Source organism: Sturnus vulgaris, chromosome 24 (assembly GCF_052056855.1).
Source record: "Sturnus vulgaris isolate bStuVul1 chromosome 24, bStuVul1.hap1, whole genome shotgun sequence".
NCBI classification, from domain to species: Eukaryota; Metazoa; Chordata; class Aves; order Passeriformes; family Sturnidae; genus Sturnus; species Sturnus vulgaris.
This window is the reverse complement of record NC_142266.1, coordinates 6,197,881-6,217,980: the sequence shown is the minus strand read 5'-3', so window position 1 is coordinate 6,217,980 and position 20,100 is coordinate 6,197,881. Positions and strand designations below refer to the sequence as shown.

Genomic DNA, 20,100 nt, shown 5'->3' with positions numbered 1-20,100 from the left:
GAAGGGAAGGGTGAGGGGTTGGCATCACCCCTGTGAGAGCAGAGTCACCTCCCTGCAATGCCACGAACAAAACATGGACACAGCAGGCAAAGCCTGGAGCAAAGGGGCTGCTCTGAGAGGGAAAGAGCATCTCCCCCAACACAGCAATGCTGAGTGTGGAGCTGGGAAATCAATTAATTGGCAGTTTAGCAGTGCCCAGAATCGTTCTTGGGCATCACCCAGATCCTTTGCTCAAAGCTCCATCGTGTCTGAACACGATGCCAGGCTCTGCTTCCCTCCCCTCTGCCCCTACCCCAAGTACAGAGGAGAAATAAACAGTAGCACAATGGTCAGCAGAAGAGAATATATTGTTATCTAATTAAAAATACAGCAAAATTAAATACAGCAAAAACACAGGAGAGTAAGGAGCCATTATTTTACAGCACAACACACACTGAAATGCTGCACGGTAACATTAAAGCATCTGGGACTGTAACAAACTTACAGCACATGAGAGTCTGAGAACATTCTTCCAAGAATTTCAAACTAAACAAAGAATAGACCAAATAATCAGGAGACAGATGTTCAGAATGGTTTTAAAGAAAGACATTTCTTTTAAAGGAGGAGGAAAAAAAAAAAAAGAAAGGAAAGAAACAAACAACCAAACAGAAACCAGAAGCAAAAGAGGGATTTTTTTAGAGCCCTCCAGGGAGGACCCTTCACAGCAAGGTTTCCCCCGGTCAGTGCACACAGACAACTCCACCGGTTTGGGATTTGGCAGCCACAGAAAGCCAGCAGCAGAGCTTCTCAGGAGCTGCCAACAACAGCATCCACTACCAGCATCTTTTCCACCCAGACAGCAAAGTCCAAGGGCAGCAAATATGGCTTGGAACAGGAGAATCCCTCCCCTCTCCGACCCCGTCGGACCCCAGAGCCCTCCCAGAGTGGCCACAAGCCCTGGGCTCTCCCCAGCCCCATCCTCTGCTTGCACCACCCCCGGAGTTCCCTTTGGGGCAGACAAAACCCAAGCAGGAACCTTCCCCAGTCACACCCCACAAGCAGAAACCTTCCCAACAGCACAGCGCAGCTCCTGGCTGTGCCCAGCTCCATCCTCACATCCTCAGCAGGGCTCCAGGAGCCTCAGCAGGGTCTGACCTCTCCAGGAGCTCCAGGGCACTCCCTGACACTCCCACCAACCCCATCAACACCTTCCCCTTCCTGAGCTCCAGCTCCTCACACACCAGGTACAAGGGAGCCTTTGGAACTCCTGCTCTGAAGGACACACACGTGTTACAACAGCCACATTCCGTCACTCACTTCCCTCCAACCTCATTCAAGTGGTTTCAGGTTCAAAGACCAAAATCCTTGGATTTTTCCAGAGGGGACAGAGCAAAATGTACAGGGAAAAGACAGGATTTAGGCACCAGCTTCCCAACTGGAAATAAATCCTTTGCAGTTCCACACAGAAAACAAGACAGAAGTATTCCTTCTTCCCACTAAAAGAGGCAAACAATGCCTTCACTGGTATTTAAAAATTGCTTTCTATTGCAAAGTCCCCTATCTCTCTCCAGATAAAAAGTTAAAATCTGACTCGTGCACAGTACAACTCCCAAATGCCTGGCAGTTCTATTCCCAGTAGCCAGCAGAAGACAACAGCAGCAGAGGAAATGTCCCCAAAAGCTCTTGGCATCCCTGCAGGACCACAGAAGCACCTGTACAGGATCTACAGCAACAGCACAGAGAAGGTCAAGAGCTCAGATTTTATTGACACACACGAGCAAGGAGCAAAGCCTCAGGGCTGGATGCACTTGCCAAAGGACTGACAAGTGGCTGGGCCACTGGTCCTACCTGTCCCAGAGTCTCCAGGTGAGACTTTGGGCCCAGCAGGCACCAGATCACAGGAAAGGCTCCTGTGACACCCAGTGTCCACTCAGATGGATTCCAGCTCAAGTCACCAAGGCTGACCCCCAGGATTGGGTTGGGAGGGGAGAGACTACTGGGAGCAACATAAATAATACAGCAGGGTAGAGGGGCAAAATATTAATTAAAACCATTTTATAATTTATTAAGAGGTTAAATAGTAAATAAGTCTCTGGATCTTCCACTCTCAGCAGGTGCCAAGATTTCACATTTTCCTGTGTCAGGAGATTCTGTACACCCTTCTTTTGATGGATGACAAAGCCAGAAACAGAATGTTGAGGACAGGGGGTAAAAGAGGGGGGGCTTGACACTGAGAAAGGGACCAGAATTAAAGATAAAATACTGTGCCGTCATCTTGTGCAGATCGAAGCTTCTCCCAGCAGCTGCAGCCTCCAAAGAGTTCAAAGATAAGGAAGGGCTGTTCGGGTACCTTCTCCCCATTCAGTGCCACTCCTCCCCATGAGAGAAAGGCCCAGCTCAGCACTGCAAACTTATCTCCGAGAGAACCTGTTTTTGAAAGCTTTGATAGTCTTTGCCATCATTGGTGCAATTTCTGCAAAAAAGGAAGAAAGAAAAAAAAATACCACCACTGAATCAAACCAAAAAAAAACCCCACATGAAAGCAAAAGGGATAGAAGAAGAGCTCAGAGCAATTGAAATCTGCAGCCCGTGGCAGACACGAGTGTTTGAATTTTCAGGTCACAGACTAAGGAGAATCCACTGCTTTCTGCACTGCACCAACACAGATCCCTGGTTAAACCCTCCCTGCAGAGGTTCTGTCTCACTGGTACCATTAGGACAGGCTGGTACAGTCAGCTCTGAGCAGGTGAATCAGATGTTTCCCTTTGCTGTTCCTCATGCAAAAAGTTTGAATAGAGGACAGATACCAACATCAACCCTCCTGCACAGCCTGGAATTCTCCCACAGCAGCTGTTTGTGAAGGAGAAGCTCTGAGAGAGCACAGGGATGTCCTGCAGGTTGTACTTACTCTTCACAGGGGGTTTCCTGGGGTCGTAGGAGGAGAAGGTGCTACCTGAAGATGGGACCGAGTGGGCACTGCTGGTGCTGGGCCCATCGTAGGACTGCTCGTCACTCGCCCGAGCGTGGCTTTTGCTGGATGTGTACAGGACTGGTTTTATTCTGGAAAAGACACAGGACAGGCATTTATTTCCATCAAGGATTCTCCGTGGTTTGAGGCAATTCTACAGACTCAAGCCAGGTTTGTAACAGCAGCAGGGCTGATACAAAGTGGAAGCAGCAGTGACCCGGATCTCCGGGCTTCCCAACAGAAAACAGGGAGTGATTACAGTTACAAGTTTCCCTGCAAAAGGAGCTCCCAGACACACAGAATCCTTTCCTGAGCTTCAGGGGGCAGCTGGCAGCAGGCCCTGAGCAGCAGCAAGTGCTACAGAGAAACACTCACTTGGTCTTCTCTGGCAGAAGGGGGCCTCCAGTTCCAAACTTCTCCTGTCTCCTCCGTACGTCCCGAGGGGGCTTTGCTGCAGAGTTCACAAATGCCATCTTGGCCACTCTCCCTGCAAGAGGCCAGAGGGAAACATCACATCCAGCTGGCTCTAAAGGAGGCTCCTTACTGATTGTTTTACTACTGACAGTTCATCCACCTCTCCCTAATCCATCCATTCAAAGAAATAATGACAGTCTCTTTCTGCTCCTGAAAATAGTTCAGACCTCCTTCCTAAGGTCTGAACCTTTCACAGTGAGAAATCAGACTAATCAGCTCAGCAGTTCTCATTAAGTTCACCCAAAAACCAGGGATGTTTCCCCCCACCCTGGTTCTCTTCCATGGAGAAGCCACATGGAACAGGAGCCTACTCAACACTGCTGTAAAATACCGAGCTGCATCAACACCTTCATGGATGACAGCAAGACACCACTAAACCACAAAGCAAAGGCAACACACAGAGCTAAGCTGCTCCTAAACTGGACTGGTTTTAAGGCTCGCTTAAGGCCCACCTTTGGGTTTATTGGCGTGGGCAGAGCCGATGTTGCGGGCCAGCATGAGCAGGCGCTGCTCGCGCGCGTCGTGCAGCCGCAGGTACATCTCCCGCCACGACTCGAACTCCTCGGGCTTCTCGTTCTTGAAGTCTCTCAGGCAGTGGTTGTGCCACAGCTGATCCGTGTCCTCCACCAGCACCTAAAGCAAACCCACACAGAGCTGGGATTCCCTCCTGACTCCTCCAATCCCTCTTCCCTCGGTGCTGGTGTCACTGGAATTCCAGCAGGGCCCACGTGCAGGAATTCAGGACTAGCAAAAGTCACCTCTGTCCATCAAAAAGCTTTGCTGTTCTGTTCTTGCAGGTGAGGACAGCCCTGTACATCACATCCCTTCTCCCAGGCCAAGGCACTCACATGGTTACATTCCTCGATGCGATACAGCTGCTCCGGGGTGCACCTCTCCAACACCGGCTCCAGCACGGAGAAAGGGACACCACCCACTTCATAGATTGCTAGAGAGAAGCAAGAAGCACAGGGTATTAATTATCCTGCTCCTTCCTTGCCAAGGAAAGGGCTTGACACCTTGAAACACAGTGAGAAAACTGCAGTGTTGCACAACACCACACAGGATGAGGGGAGGAGAAAGGAACCTCAGGCACCAATATCTCCAAGTTGAGAAATATCTGTGCAAGCTTTGCCACAATTTCCAGTGCTTTAGCACTGCTTGAAAGCATTCTGGGCGCTGATCCCTGCAGCACCTGGACTTCGAGTGGGATTTTTCCCATGTTTGTAACAAAGGGGAACTGCTGGGGTCTGTAGCAACAAGTTGCCAAAATTTCAGTGCACGTGCACAATGAGTCTGAGACAAGGAAAGGCACTTACAGTCGATGTTGTTACTGAGGACCCTGATACACTGCTGGTACAGGGACATCATCTTTGGGAGGTAGGCAGTTTTGGAGCCAGAGTACACCTGCATTTTGGAATTTAACCGCCGGCCTGTGAAACCCGCTTCGCTCTCCTCCACTGGCGAGGACACTGCTGTGGAGGGAAACACTTGGAATGAGGAGGGGACAGAGAAAAGAAACAGCCTGTCCTGATAAATGGCACAAATTGGAGTCACCCAGAAGTGACCTAAAGGGCAAAGCATCCACTCCTGCTCTCTCCCACAGTCTGGCTCATTCCAAACCCATGTTCCTGCCCAACATACCTTTCCTTTTTGTCTGGGAGCAGGTGATGGACTCAATCGAGGGAAGAGGACGATAATTGGCCTGGATGGGGGGCAGGGGGATGTCTGGTAACGTCGGTACCACATCTAAAATTATCTGGAAGGAGAGGATGTACATGGAATAAGACAGGAATAAAGCAGAATGTGACATTCCACCAGTGTACAAACAGCACTGAACTGGGTTTTTTTGGATATTTTGAATAAACCACTCCATGCTGCTCAGTTTGCACCAGGGAACAACCTCAGGGAGTGGCTGCCAATAGGAAGAAGCCAGAATTTGGGATCTGAATCATTCAGCACCTTCCAGAAAGAGCCATCCATGTTTTTAACCTATTCAGGACAAGCAGAAGCTTTTCCTTGATCTCAGACACTCATTTACCAGTTCTGCCTCTTCTCCTCTTCCTGCAAAAAATTTTGCACTGGTGGAGGAGAAGGGAACCTCAGAAACTGAGAGAAACTGAAAACTTTGATATGGAATTTTATGAAGCGCTTATTAGAATGAATGGCAAAGCAGGATTTAAAATGCTGCTAAACCTTATAAAAACCACTTTGTGAAGAGCCAAGTGTTTCAAAGTTGAGTAAAAAGATGAAACAGTAAAGATTTTACATATTAGTCCCTATTTAGACACTAAACCCTGGCACCCATGTGACAAAGGATCTGTACAGAAATATTGCTCATTTTCCAGGCTTTCACAAAAGAAGGTTTGTCTTCTGGAATGAGCTGCCTTGTACCACCAGCTCTTCCATTTCTGGACACTAAAAAAGGTCCATTTTAGAGAAGCTTAAGAGGGGAGACATGGGAACCTTGTTAGCAGGAGATGCACTGTAAGCTGGGCTGGATTCTAAGCTCACATCTTATTCTGCTTTCTTACCAAACCTTACCCTCTTTGGTTTAGGAGGCTCTGGGGTTTTCTTCTCTGCCTTTTTCTCACTTGTTCTCTTGTGGCTTGGACTTTTCTGACTGGAGCTCGAGCTGTTGGTACTGGCTTTGGATCCGTTCTGCTTGCTGTGCCCTCGGTCTTTGTCCCCAGCTGACCCAGCCGAGGGTTTGACCACTTTCTTTTTCTTTTTCTGGGGCTGGTCATAGCTGAGATATGACTCAAACGACATTGTAGGCTGTTCAAACTCATCCTCTGCTTCCCCCTCCCCAGGATTTGAAGAAAACCCCACTGATTTTTTGTCCACATCAGAGATTTTGCGCTTCCCCTCCGAAGACTTTAAGCTCCCAGAACCCCCCTTTTCCTTGATCCTATTGCCTGAGTCACTCTCAGCTTTCCGTTTCTCGGAGTTTGAGCTCTCCAGGCTCTGCTTGGACTTTTCCAATTTGCTCTTCTCAGAGTCCCGATGCTTTTGCTTCTTGACATGGTTGTCCAAAGGTTCCTCTGAGTGTGGCAACGAGTGCAACTTCTCCTTCCTGGAGGTGCCGCTTTCCCGATTCTTCTCCTTTTTGGTGCCCTCTGACGTCCTCTGCTTCTCCTTGCTGGCTGCTGCCACGGGCGATTCTCGGAGCTGCTCTTTAAAGGAAGCTTTGTGCAACCTCTCTGGGCTGAAGGCATCGAGTCTCTGCTTCTTGTGTGAGGATTTGTGCTCTTTGCTCCGACTCGCGTTCCCTTTGTCGCAGAAATCGCCGGAGCCGCGCTCCCGGCCCGCCCCGAGCTTCTCCTGCAAGCTGTGGCCTTTGCTGGCTTTTCCATGGAATAGTGCTGGTTCTTCCTGTTCCTCAGAGGCATAAGGGTCTGTGTCCATATCCTGAGGGCTCTCACTGGGCTCTGGTGACACAGCCTGTCCACAGTCCGAGTACTCCTGGTCTGAAGAGAGCACCGGGGAGGATGTGCCCCAAGCCTTCCCCTGGTGGCTGCCATAGCCATAAGTCTCGTGGGCTCTCTCAGGCCTAGGATACCTTTTGGACTTCTTTTCCCTATGATCTGGGCTATAGGACTGGCTACAAGAAGGCTGGAAGGGTTCTGAGTAATCCTGATCAGCCTCCTCATCCTCTCTGAGGGAAGATTCCTGATGCCTTTTGCTCGAGCTGCTCCTCTCATAGTCACGGTCTTCAGAGTCCAGGTTATTTCTGAAGGGAGAAGGAACCACAAAGAGATTAATACTGCCCAACATGAATGAAAAGAGCCATTCCCTGGACTGGAACACTTCTCACAGAAGACTAAGGTTGTATTTGGTAGCTTGTATTTTGGTGGCAAAAATCCCACTAAATCTCTAAGGAACAGCAACATTCAAGGATTTAAAAATTTAATTTCTAGTGCACGAATTGATGAAGCACTTTTAATAAAACTAGAAACAGAACTTACTCCATCCCTACACACTCCTGGCTGTGTGATGCTGTGGGAAATGTGCCCCAGTTCAACACACGAGAATATTACTCCTTTAAATTCCCATTAATAACTGGGCCTTTATCACTCAAATCTATTTGATCTCTACTGGGTTCAACACAGCTTTGTTACTGCCACATGCCTGCTAGCAATAACTTCCAGTTTCCATAGGATTCTGGCTCATAAAAGCATTCTTTCAAATTACTTGGGCCTAGAACTTCCTGTCTTCAGAATCATAAAATGGGAAGCAAGCCGACTGCATCTTTTTCTTTATTAAGGGCACTTTTTTTGGCATCTCCTGTTAATCTCTTCATCAAACTGCAAATTCTTGAAAGTTGGCCCCAACTTCCACATGAAAACTGCAGCTGTCATCATCCCAACACTCCAGAGCCAGCAAAGGCAGGAAGTTTCTGCCAAAACAAGGCAAAACCCCCAGGCAGAGTTCACATATTGGTTTTACAAGTTTTTCCAGAGCCTTGGCCAGAGAGGTTTGAAATATCCACTGAAAAAACATTCCCAAAGCTCATCCATGGGGCTCACTCACCGCTCTGCCTCCTGGGCCACCGGCACCAGCTTCTTCCACCTGGCCACGAGGTCCTTGGCAAAATCTCCCACGAGTTCATGTTTCCTCAGGCTGTTCACAGTCTTCCCAACTCCTGTCTCCTTCAGGAGAGAGCCATGAATCCATCTCAGCAAAACAGGAATTCTCACTCCTGCTAAACTCCCTGAAGAGTCAATGGAATCAACACACTTCCCTACTGCTGCCCTTGATCTAACAGCAAGGATATCACTTTTATTATGTTTTCAGCTGCTTGATATCACTCACTACATGTAAATCAAAGAGTTAATTCTATCTTAGTCAAATACTAATTATTTGTATTAATAACCCAAGTCAGTATTTACCACAAGAGCTGGCAAGTTTGAAGACAGAAGCCATTAAAAACTGTAAGGATTAGCACTTTCTCATTTCCTGCTGATTTGTTATTGCTGGGATCTGCTCCAACTCTCATATCCCAGTCAGGTGTTAAGCTTTTGGGAGAACTGAGCATGACAAATTGTCCTCCATGGCTTCCCACCTGCCCTGGCATGCTCCTTGCCCGTGCCTGGCATTTCCAGAATCTTATCACAATCACACCCATGGCACTGGGCTGGAGCAGGTGGCCAAAGCAACACACCCTGTTCCAGGGCAAGCAGCACCTCCATGGAAAACAGCAAAAACAGCTCTCCCTGGGACTCCACAGACACCATGAAAAACCCCAGAGATTTCACAGCTCTTACCACCAGAATGTCAACAGTGATGGGTAACTCTGACAGCCTCTTCAGACTCTTCAGCAGCTGTGGAGACAAGAGAATTGTTCAGAGTTGTCACACAGAACCATAGATGGGGATTAGGGAGGAAGAAAATGCTGCACTGCCTGAGAGCTCATTGGGAAGATCCAAGTGGCTGAGAGCTGCTGTCTCACTCCAAAAAAGCTCCTGAGAAGCTGAACACGAGGGCCAACTGCAAAAAGATCTTGTCTCTGCCCACAAGAACCCAGCTGAAAGTCTTGTAACACACTCAAATATTTACGTTTGCTTCACACAGGACTGCAACTTAAATTTGGCTTAAAGCACTAGGAACAGAAACACACAGCAAGAAGAAGAAAGGACTTGGAAGCCTTTGACTCTCAGAAGGTGGTGGTGGAATCACACCCCTTGGCAAGAGCAGTGGGAACAAAACAAACTAAAAAGGGGAAGGAAGATTTCTAGATGTTCTTAAAGACCTAAGAGGGGCCTCTGTCTCCACTGCTGACAGGCTCTCTTCAATCAGGTGCTAAAACAGCACCTGATCCCTTCCAAATTCCTTCCCTTTTGCCCAACTCTTTTCCCTTCACCAAACACCAGGGAAGTATTTTTTCCTCCACACACCCCAAGCAAGGCTCTGCCAGCACCTTCAGCTGCTCCAGGGTGGGACAAGGAGCCCTGTCCAATGAGGAGCTTGGCAAGAAGAAACAGCCTCATTCTGCACCAGGGGAGGTTCAGCTTGGACACCAGGAGAAATTTCTTCAGGAAAGGGTGGCCAGGCATGGGAATGGACTGCCCAGGGAGGTGGTGGAGTCACCATCCCTGGAGGTGTTGAAGGATTGACCAGACATGGGGCTCTGGGCTGGCTGACAAGGCAGGGATGGGTCACAAGTTGGACTGGATGATCCTGGAGGTGTTTTCCAACCCTAATGATTGTAGGATTCGAAGGGAAGGGCATGTTCCTGTACCTCTGCCACCCAGGTGGTTTGGGACATGGCCTCACCACGATGTCTGTTGGCTCTGTAGCTACAGTACATGGTAGAACACCTCTGACAGCACTGTTGCCCCTCACATCATTTCCCACAGCTCAGCTATAGCCACAGTCCAGCCTCATCAGCATTCCCATTATTATAGCCCCTATACAGCCCAGGCTGTGCTCAGCACTCCTATGCTATATGCCATACAAAGGGCTGCCCCTGATCCAGAAGATCTTCTCTTTAAAACACTGTGCTCGTGCTCAAATCAGCACAGTCAGCCTAAGCTGACACCCAATCACCCCCACGGGCACCGTGCAAGGATCACACAGGTTTGCAGGTTTCCTTCCTGTGGAGGCAAATCAGTTCCTTTAACCTATTTGAGGAGACCTCTTGCTTTCAAAGAGGAAACACTCCTCGACACCCAGAGAAGGGTTCCTCTGACTTAAGCAAAACCACAACTTCTGTTCACTAGAAACCACTCCTTTATATTTAGGACCTAATAACTGTGACAGGAGGTTTCGGTTTTCTTGGTTTTTAGAAGAGTGAAGCGCTGATACCAAGAGTGGCTGCTGTTGCCTTGCCAGCACAGCTGCTCAACAAGTGCTCTGGCAATTGAAGCCATCAAACCAAAGGCAGCAGAGACAGAGCCCAACTCTGCTGCCTCTCCTCAGCCTGCCTGCCACAGTTCAGGGATCAGAATCCCTCTGGGAAGGCCAAAATCCTTCTGGGATTGGTAAAAAAGGAGTTTGGACTTGTGTGCGCAAAGGGGACGGGAAGGGGAAGAAGGATGGATTTTTGTAGTGGATAGAAAAAAAGAGTAAACCAGGACAATATTAAAGCAGCAGCATCTCTGTGAGCTAATTAAATTCCTAGAAAGGTTTGTTCCAGAGCTTACAAAATCCCACTGTGAGAGTAAGAACTGAAGGAGAACTCGTTCTGGTATCCCTAAATCCTCCCAGATATTTTCTAGCTACACCCTACTGCAGCATCTCCCACAGTTCTGTTTGCTCTTTAGTTATTTGTTGCCTTCAGGGCTGAATTCCAGGAAGAGAAATGCTGTTCTCAATGGGAATGCTGTTCTCAGTGTGGTTGGAGACCAGGAGAGCCACACACTTGATCCAGAACACGTCTCAAGAGGAGCTGAGTTATTCCACAGCCACTGCAGTCACTTCCTCCATGGAACACAGGTCCTTGTGCATGAGATGCACCAAGTGAGACAACTTTGATGCACTGAGGCTTAAAAACTCATATTAAACTTTATTTCCTTTGGAAACAAGCTGATGGAGTTCATCCCACTTAGGTTAAAGGGATATCAGGAAGAATTTCGGACAACAGGAGGAATTTCTTCACAGAAAGGTGGTCAGGCATTGGGAGGAGGTGGTGGAGTCCCCATTCCTGGACGTGTTCAAGAAACAACTCAGTGTGGAACTCAGTTATTATGGAAGGGTTCAATCAAAGGTTGGACTCTATCCTGGAGGTCTTTTCCAGCCTGTAACAATCCTGGGATTCTAAATCTGGCAGCTCATCTTGCAAATAACCAAGATCATACAAACCAAAAAACACCAGGCTCGTATCTTGTGAGACACACAGCACAAAACTCTTGTAAAACACCCCAGCACAGGGCAGGGCTTCAGTCAGCCAAGACACAATCCAGAAAACCTTCCCTGAGTTTAAGCTCCAATCAAGTTCTGTTGAACATGGGTGGATGGTTTTCTTTCTCTCAGAGAAGGCAGCCAGACCATTACGACACTAAAAACACACACTAATATCAAATTGCTCCAGCACAGCTTTGCCTCCATGAAGATGTTCTTGCTCATGTTTTCCTTCTCCTTTTTCTTCCCATAGCCCTGGAGCAGAGCTTGTACCTCCTCTGCTGGAAAAAAAAAGGACTCTTTCCAAACCATGACAGCATTGTCCAAGATTTCACTTGCACTGTTCCATGCCAGCAGCCCAGTTTTCACCCGAAACCAGTAATAACAACATTTTACACCTTTCAGCAAGGCAGTGAGTTGTACATGATACTAGGCAAATATTATTCTTTCACATTCCTGATAAAATATTTTGAAAGGACCAGGCAAAAAAAGTGAGGACTGGGAATGGGCAGCACCCAGGGATGCCGTGGATTTGTCCTGCTGACAAATGGGGTAAAATTTCTTCAACAGGAAGGTCCTCATAATATTTAACAAGACAATGCAATGGCAACTAAATTCAGGGTTTAAACCACTAATGCTTCTGAAGATATGGTTGGAAAAGTATCAGAAATAACGAATATAGGTCACAGGGCCTTTCTGCTGGGGAAGAAAAGAGGTTTTCAAGTCATTGCCCTGCTTTACCTCCTCTGCCTGCCCTTGCAAAACCGCCCAGGATCAACAGAGCAAGAAACGACTTCACACCACGAGGTCACTGGAGAAAGAGTCGGGCTGTGCAAACACTGCCCCGAGACTTGCAGTGCTCCAGAAAATCACCAGCAGCTCTTGCCCTGAGCTCACACAAGGGCAGAGAACAGCAGCACTCATTCTCTGTGCACAGAGTGCTGAGGCTATATTTGAAGTTTTGCCCATGGTCTCAGCACCACGAAGCTCAGGCCCCCCGGAACGGACTCCTTGGCAAGGCCTCAGCTCCGTTTGTGGCTCCACCGGTTAAAGCCTGCTCTGGTCCTGGCTGAGAGGGTGAGAAGAGTAACCAGATCCCATCGCATCACCCCCAGCCAGGCTGGAGCTCCTACAGGGGCTCCCATTTCAAAGGCTCAGCACTCGAGCATCCTCTCCTCTTCCTGGCTGGTGGGAGATCTTGGGAAGCGAGTCCTACAGGTGTTTTTCTCAGTGAAACAGAGTCAGCCCAGCACGGAGCAGCTGCACAGCCCTGCCTGCCTCCTCTTTCACATGAATTACACAAAACGTGAATCGAACACGTGTGAGTACTCTCAACAGATGCTCCCCCCTTAAAACGGGAGAATGGAGTAACAGCATGCCCAAGTTCAACCATAATTCCAAATTTCACTGGAAAAACCAGCTCTGAACGCTGGTGCCCAGCAGGGCAGTCAGTGTCACCGAGCACAGCGAGCCCAAGGCAGGTCGGGGCAGCACAGCAGCCGCTCCACGACAGCCGCTGCGGGCAGAACATTTTGGAAGCGGGCACATTCCCTCGTGGAGAGTGGCAAGAAAAGCCCATCAAGTCCCCCAAGGCCAGAGGGAACGGAGGCGACAGGAGCCAGCTCCGGGCCGGGAGCCGTGTCCCCCCCAGCCCCGCGGCGGTGCCTCCCTGCGTGGGCTCACTCGGCACCGCGGCTCCGCCACCGCACACGTCACCAGGGCAAGACTTTTCCGGCGAGTTCTCCGCTGCCCGTGTGCCCAGCCGGGCCCCAGCCCTGCCAGGGGGACCCCGAAAGGGACCCCTGCTCGCCACTGGCCAAGGGGGACCCCAACAAGGACACCTCTGCTCGCCACTGCCCAAGGGGGACCACAGATGGGATCCCCGCCTGCCAGTGTCGCGGCAGGACCTGCCATAGGACCCCTGCCACCACCCCAAACCTGCCACGGAGGCACCCTGAAAAGGGACGCCCGCCCACCACTGCCACGGGGAGACTCCACAAAGGACACAACGGGACCCCCAGGGCCTGCGAGCCGGGGACAAGCCCCGGGCAGCTCGCACGTCTCCCCGCACGCACCGCGGCCCCGGCCGGGCACCGAACTCCACGCAGGAGAAGCCCCGGCAGAGCGAGGCCCTGCCCAGCGCCCCCCGCACTCTCGACCCCCGTCCCCACTGCCGGGGCCCCGGCCGGCTGAGACAGCCCCCATCACCTTCTTGGGTTCGGCGCTACCCGCCAGCCGCGCCTGGAGCCGGCCCACAACTTCCAGCACCGACTCCGCCATTTTTACTGCTGGAGAGCCGCCGGCGGCGGAAGCGGCTTCAGCGGCCGCCGGGCCCACGGCGCTGCCCCGCTGCTGCCGCCATCTTGGCTGTGGGCAGGAAGCGGAAGCGGCGCAGCGCGGCCTCGGCCATGGCGGGTGAGGGCAGAGGGCGGCGGGCGCCATGTTTGGGACTGGCAGCGGCGCCATCTTGAGTGCTGGCAGGGCCGCGCTGAGGGGAGCCGCTGTTCTGTCAGCTCCGCCCTCAGGGCGGGCTGTCACAGAATCCCACGGGAGTTGCGATTGGAAGGAGCCTCTGGAGATCGTCCAGTCCAACCCCATATCAAGGTAGGGTCACCTGGAGCAGGAACGCGTCCAGGTCGGTTTGGGATGTGCTCACAGAGAGAGACTCCGCACCCTCCCTGGGCAGCTGTTGCAGGGCTCTGCCACCCTCATGGAAAAAAGTTCTTCCTCATGTTGAGGTGGAACTCCTGGTTTAGTTTATGGCCATTGCTCCTCATCCTGGACACTATTGAACAGTTTGGCACTGTGTTCTGACAGTCCTTGCGGATGTTTGTATGGATTGATGGGATCCCCTCTCAGCCTTCCCTTCTCCAGACTGTCCAGGCCCAGCTCCCACAGTCTCTCTCCATTAGTTCTTTAATCATTGTTCCCTCTTCTAGACCCACACCAGCAGCTCCTTGTCTTTCTTGATCTGAGGAGCCCAGAACTGGACACATTTATTTTCCTGAGGCAATGTCACTTCACACCTATTCCTGTTTTCTCCCAATGGCTTTTTTTCTTTGGGACTGTTGGCAGCAAGGACGTTCTTGCACTCCTGTGTCTCAGCTGAGTGTGGACCTGAGTCCAGCCCATTCCAGGTCAGAGTCTGGATCTGAGTCCAGCCCATTCCAGGTCAGAGTCTGGACATGAGTCCAGCCCATTCCGTGCCCCTGGGTCTTGGCCAAGGGTGGCTGACCTCACATCACCCCAAAAGCCTGCTCTAAGTGTAGAAGTTATAAGAGCAGTCAGCTGGCTGGGAGAGGAGAGAGGAGGATGTTGTATGGGGAAAGTTGAGGGTCTCTGCACCTCAACCTGCAAATCCTGGAACTGGGCAGAGCTTCCCCCTGGATAAACCTGTCTGAAAGCAAGGTAAGAGCAGCCCCAGCCTGTGGGTGAGTCATGGAGAGCCAGGACACACCTGGCAGGATCAGCACACACCTTGTGTGGGGCCAGGAACTGCTGAATAATGGAAAATGGGGGAAAAGCCTTTGTTGCTTTCTAAAACGAGGCTGGAGGAATTATTAGCAGCAAAAGAGTGCCTGGAGCTGCAGTGCCCAGGTAGTTTTCCAGACTGGCTGTGACTCAGATTCTGATGGAACTCACCAGCAGGAAAAGGAGAGGGACTCTGTCTGGTTAAAGAAAATAAAAAACCTGACACAACTTTCTGAAGGCAGTGTTCCCCTGCTCTGCTGTTGGCTCAGTAATCGGGGCTAAGATTAGCAGCACTGAAAGGATGTGAGGACAATGATTGTCTTTTAAGAGAAATTTAAAAAGCCAGAATAAAAGCTTGCCTTGCTGTCTGGGCCCTTTGAAATCTCTTCAAATCACTCCAGCTCTCTAGATTAATCCAGCAGCCAGGATTAATCAGTGTGAAAAATACCCCTTTCAGGCCACTGCAGTGACATTTCAATCAGGAGCAGCAATAATGTCCCATTTTAAGTTAAGTGCAGGTAATAAAGGTCGCTGTGCCCTCCCACATCCAGACTTTGGAATAACTCAAACATGTGCTTTGAGTTGGGAGTCTGTCAAAGGTGCCCAGAGGGGACAGGCAGGATCCCAGGGACATCAATCCAAAACTTCCCCTGTACTTGTATGAAGTGTGCTGCAGTTGGAAGATTTGTTTTATCCCAGAACAATTTCCTTCTTGGCAGCAAGGAGGTTCTGGCAGTGCTGTATTTCAAGGAGAGGCAGGTCTGAGGGATCTGGAAAGAAGACTTGGAAAAAAAATTATTTTCTTGGGAAATTCTAGTATTTAACCTGTATCTTCATTTCAAATCCAGCCAAAAAGCTGAAACTGGAAATTTTTCTGATGAGTGGATAGTCTGGATAAAATGAAACATTTAAGTGTTGTTGTTTTGAAAGGAAAAATTGCAGACCCTTCATCCAATCCTGAGCTGGTGTCAGAAACCATTTCACATCCAAACACAGAGAGCAGCATGTGGGTCCCAGTTTGAGGACCCACTCCAGGATGTGATAAATGAGCTCTCAGTGGTTTAAATTGAGGTAGCTCCATGAAACACCACAATTCCAGGGATGGCTCAAGTGCCTGGGACTTTGCTCCTGAGTCATCCCTGCTCCCTCTGCTCTCCCTGGCACACTGAGCTTGGCCATGCTGGCACTGCCACTTTCCCACTCTAGCCCAGCCTTGAATCCTCTTTCCTGACAGGAACTTTTACAAAAACTTTTCCCAAAACTTCTCTCTTCTCCATGTTTTTGGAGTCTCCTAACGCCCCCCTTCCCTCCTGGTTCTAAATACGAGCTGATTACTCAGTTCCAAGAAACCTGATCTTTGTGGCCAAGCACAATAAACAGCCCCAGACATGTGAGACAGAGCAGGAACAGCTATTTCTGGCCAGATTTGTTCCCTCATCTATTGGCTGCTCCCAGCTCCCTCAGAGGAGGTGAGGTCACTGCTGAGTTTCAGACTGGAGGTTCAAATGGGATTTGGGAACGTTCAAAAGCTGCTGTGCCTGAGTCAGGTGAAACACACCCTGGTGTCAGCCCAGACTGACATGAGCTGAGCATGGCCCCACACCCCAGGACCAGTGGGTGGCTCCCAGGGCAGCCACCCAAAATCCTCAGTCCTTTGTAACACAGCAAAGGTGCTGGCACTGGGCGTGTTAAGAACCCCTTCCTGCAGCCATGGCACTTTCTCACTGAGGTGTGCAGGGCTGGGGGAGCAGTTCCCATCCTTCTCTAGGCCTGACCCAGATAATTTTGATTCAGTGGGAGTTTTCCCTCCCCTTTACTGAACACCTTAAGATTGCAGAGCTCCTCACCCCTCCTTTCTCACCAGGTCCTGCCTCGCCTCCAGCGTCCTCCCTCCCCGGTCAGCTGCTGTCACCGGCGGCTGCACCAGCCCCCCTTCTCCCCGAGCCCGGCTGCGACAGCAGGAGGGAAGGGCCAGGCCTGGGCACGCCCCAGGCTGACCGAGCCTCGTGCTGGGGGCAACCAGCTGGGCCTCCACGGCCAGCGCGTGGATGTGGTAGCCCTGAAGTGTTACAGCCCCTGACACGGCAGTGGAGCTCCTCTGCCCACTGGGGTGAGCACGGCCGGGCTGCTGTGCCTGGGGGGAGGCTGCAATGAGAGCAGGAAGAGGTTCGAGAAACGTGCTAGGAAATTGTCCCCTGAGCTGCCTCCATCTCCACCTTGAAGCTTAAGCAGGGAATGCAGACACAGAAATAGAATAGAAGAGCTTTTCTCCCCAGCCTGCAGCACTGGATTTCAGCATGGATTGGAAAAATAAAATAAAGCCAAACCATAATAGTGGAGAAGGACCCTCACTTCCATCAACTTCCCAACAAAACTCACAACACAAGTTAGGGGTTATAAAAATTTATTTGCTTCTCTGGTAACAGGAACTGCTCATTTACCGGGAAGGATGATACCATCATACTGTGAGGGGAAAAAAAAAAAAAAAAGAACCAAGTGAGAATTCACCATCAAGTAAAAGTGCAGTGCTGCTGTACAGAAAACTTGAGTCAGCACAGTCATTCCAAGCCAACACAAACATGGAAGAGCAGTTTTCCTGCAGCCAACTGCCTTTGTGCTGTGTTGGAAAGTCCAAGGGGGCTCAGATAAGCACTAAGATGTGCTCAGCAGCCACACCCTCCACAGGCCCCAAAATGTGGGCTCTGAAGGTAACTGTGCCACACTAAACACAACCAGGCAGGATGGGGGAAACAGGAATTCAGCAAGATGAGGCTGGAGGCCTCCCTGCACAGGGTATGACCTGTGTAAGTCCAGGCAAACTGTCTACACTTTCTATAAAAAAAAACCCCAAGAAACTATCAGCAGTCCCCAGCTCTGAGATTTCCAACCCAGCTTTCAGCAGCTCCCATCCATTATCCTATTATTAATTATATGGACAGACAAGCCCAAGAATTTGCAGATCTCTCCATCCTCTAAGTGTGGCAGCTGAGCCTGGAGCTGTGTCAGACCAACAAATCCTAACCCTGCCTCCTCAGTCACGATCCACATGCAGCTCCTCCAAAAACTGTGGGAGCCATTTACACAAGAGCTGCTAATTCCTCCCAGCTCTCCTGCCAAGAGCTGCTCTTTCAGTTCAGCACACCCCAAAAAGCACAAACACGCTTGTGCTCAAACATTTCTATTCAGTAGTAGCAGCTTCTACTGCTCGGGGACAGTAAAAATCTACGATTTAAGCACTCATCAAGATCTGCCCAGTGATTTGCTCCAGCCTTTCCATGAGGCATTTCGCTGTTCCATGCTAGGAAACTCTTTGGGATACAAAAACAAACAGGGGCTGTACCTTTTGCTGGAACCAGCGCATGGCTTCCTCCTTCCCGATCCTGTGCTTGGCCCCGATGTTGCCAGTCCTGCGTTTCTTGTCGGCAATGCTGAAGCCCGGCCTGCCCAGCACCTGCAGGACAGGAGGTCAACAGCACTGCTTCATCCTGCCACTTGCTGTTTTCCTAAACACTTTTCCAGGAGGGAAACCTGGAATTTCCTCACCAGTGATGCCCTGCTGCTCTCTCCTTCCCCAAACCCAGCCCTGCTGTTTCAGTGTTATTCCAGGAGCTGCTGTCAGAGCAACAAGATTTGTTTCTGAAGAGGTTTTCTGAGATTTGTCATAAATCAGGGATTTTATGGCAGCTCTGGGAATCTCAGATTAGAAAAATGTCAACAAAATGCAAGTCTATCTTCCAGCACTTGGCAGCAAGTCCATGGGAGCCAGTGCTCACTCTAGGCTCCTTCTGGAGCTTTCCACAAGCCCAGAAAACAGGGAATACTCACCACGTAGAAATCCAGGCCGTAGATACCGATACTGGGATCGTATTTAATGCCCAGATCGATGTGTTCCTGGATTCCAAAGCCAAAGTTCCCGGTGTCTGAGAAGTTGTTTTTTCTCAACTCGTATTCTCGCACCTGAAACGTTGGTTCTTGGTCATTATTTTGTTCCTGACTGCAATCAGAATTAAAACTCCTGCCCACTGCTACCAGACCCCCCAATTTGCTCTCACAAGCTATTCAGTCTTTATCCCAAAAATTTTACCTCCCCAGCTTGCTCCTAAATCCCAGCAGGAAAGACAGAACCCCAAAAGAGAACATCTGCTGCACCAGTTAGTTCTTAAATAAGAATAAAACAGCACCCAGATAAACAGTGCGAACACTTCATCCCGTGGATCTGAGCCGTACCTAAATCAGGTGCAATATTTCAGAGCACACACCCCCCTTCCTTCAGTCAGAATGGAAAAATTCTGTTCCTTCACAAACCAAGGATCCAGCCCAAAATCCTCACCTTCAACCCCTTCTCCAGAATCTCCTCTGCTTTGGCCCCGCGAACCGTGCAGTGAACGGCGATTTTCTCGTTTCTCCTGATCCCAAAGGATCTCACCGTGTATCGGGCTGTAGGCAGCAACAGTTACACTGAGAGGACAGCCAGAGAATTCCCACCCGGGGGATTCCGAGCTTCTCAACACCCAGGAAATTCAAGGGAATTAAAAAGAACGGAGGCATCTCCACATTCCGTCTTAAGGAATGTTGGCAGAGCAGCAGCCGAGTTTGGAGACAAAACTGAAATGGCACAAACATGCACAAGTCCCTGAATATTGAAGCTCCTCAGTTCTACATCAGTTCTCCCGACAGCGGCTCTGCCAAGGAGCCCTTTCCTGGAAACCGCGGTGGGAAAAGAAGGAAAACAACCGAGAAAACAAACATGGCTCCTCCGCAGCCCCTCACCTTTGGAGAAGACGGGGGTCTGCCCCGTGAGCTGCTCCAGCACTTTGGCGGCGCGGGTGAGCCGATCCCCGCTCTCCCCGACGCAGATGTTGAGGCAGAGTTTGCGGATCCGCAGCTCCCGCATCGGGTTCTCCTTCTCACCTTGGTCTTGCTGCGGAGAGACGACACCGGGTGTAACTGGGAGTGCCACGGCCCGCTGCTCGCCCCGGCAGCCCCAGGACGCTTCGCCAGGGCTCCGGAGAAAGGTTTCCACAGCCGGACACCGCGCACCGCTCCCCGCCGAGCCCGAACCCCGGCACCGCGGCCCTTTCTCGAGCACCGCCGCCACCGGGCGGGCCGCGGCCTGTCATGGCAGCCGCTCCCCCACCGCCTCCTCCGCGCCCATCCCGCCCCCGCGCCTCTCCCGCCGGCCTTCCCCGCTCCCGCCCGCACGGGCCGCGACCGGGCGAGCCCCGGCGAGCGCGGATGGCGGCGGATAGAGACGGCCCGGCCTAGCTCCGGCCCGCGGGTCCTGCACTCACCGCCATGATGGAGGCGGGGAAGAGGCGGGATGGGCGCGGCCGCGGGGGGTTATGGGAGCGCGCGGCGCCCCCTGGCGG

General features: G+C 50.9%; 2 protein-coding genes across 2 annotated transcripts; both read right to left on the bottom strand.

Annotated features, from left to right (window-relative positions):
• Positions 1 to 328: 328 nt before the first annotated feature.
• Positions 329 to 13,741, bottom strand: ELOA (elongin A). Its single transcript, XM_014885564.2, has 11 exons — positions 13,469 to 13,741; positions 8,686 to 8,742; positions 7,952 to 8,070; positions 5,963 to 7,151; positions 5,063 to 5,177; positions 4,738 to 4,893; positions 4,270 to 4,367; positions 3,874 to 4,054; positions 3,323 to 3,434; positions 2,888 to 3,039; positions 329 to 2,452 (listed from the first exon to the last, which is right to left on the bottom strand). The coding sequence occupies exons 1-11, from the start codon at positions 13,724 to 13,726 to the stop codon at positions 2,391 to 2,393; spliced, it is 2,499 nt and encodes an 832-aa protein (XP_014741050.2). The 5' UTR covers positions 13,727 to 13,741; the 3' UTR covers positions 329 to 2,390.
• A 3,377-nt stretch (positions 13,742 to 17,118) lies between these two features.
• RPL11 (ribosomal protein L11) lies at positions 17,119 to 20,082 on the bottom strand. The gene is made up of 6 exons (XM_014885594.2): positions 20,023 to 20,082; positions 19,502 to 19,652; positions 19,062 to 19,168; positions 18,557 to 18,688; positions 18,072 to 18,182; positions 17,119 to 17,194 (listed from the first exon to the last, which is right to left on the bottom strand). The coding sequence occupies exons 1-6, from the start codon at positions 20,026 to 20,028 to the stop codon at positions 17,165 to 17,167; spliced, it is 537 nt and encodes a 178-aa protein (XP_014741080.1). The 5' UTR covers positions 20,029 to 20,082; the 3' UTR covers positions 17,119 to 17,164.
• Between the last annotated feature and the right edge of the window lie 18 nt (positions 20,083 to 20,100).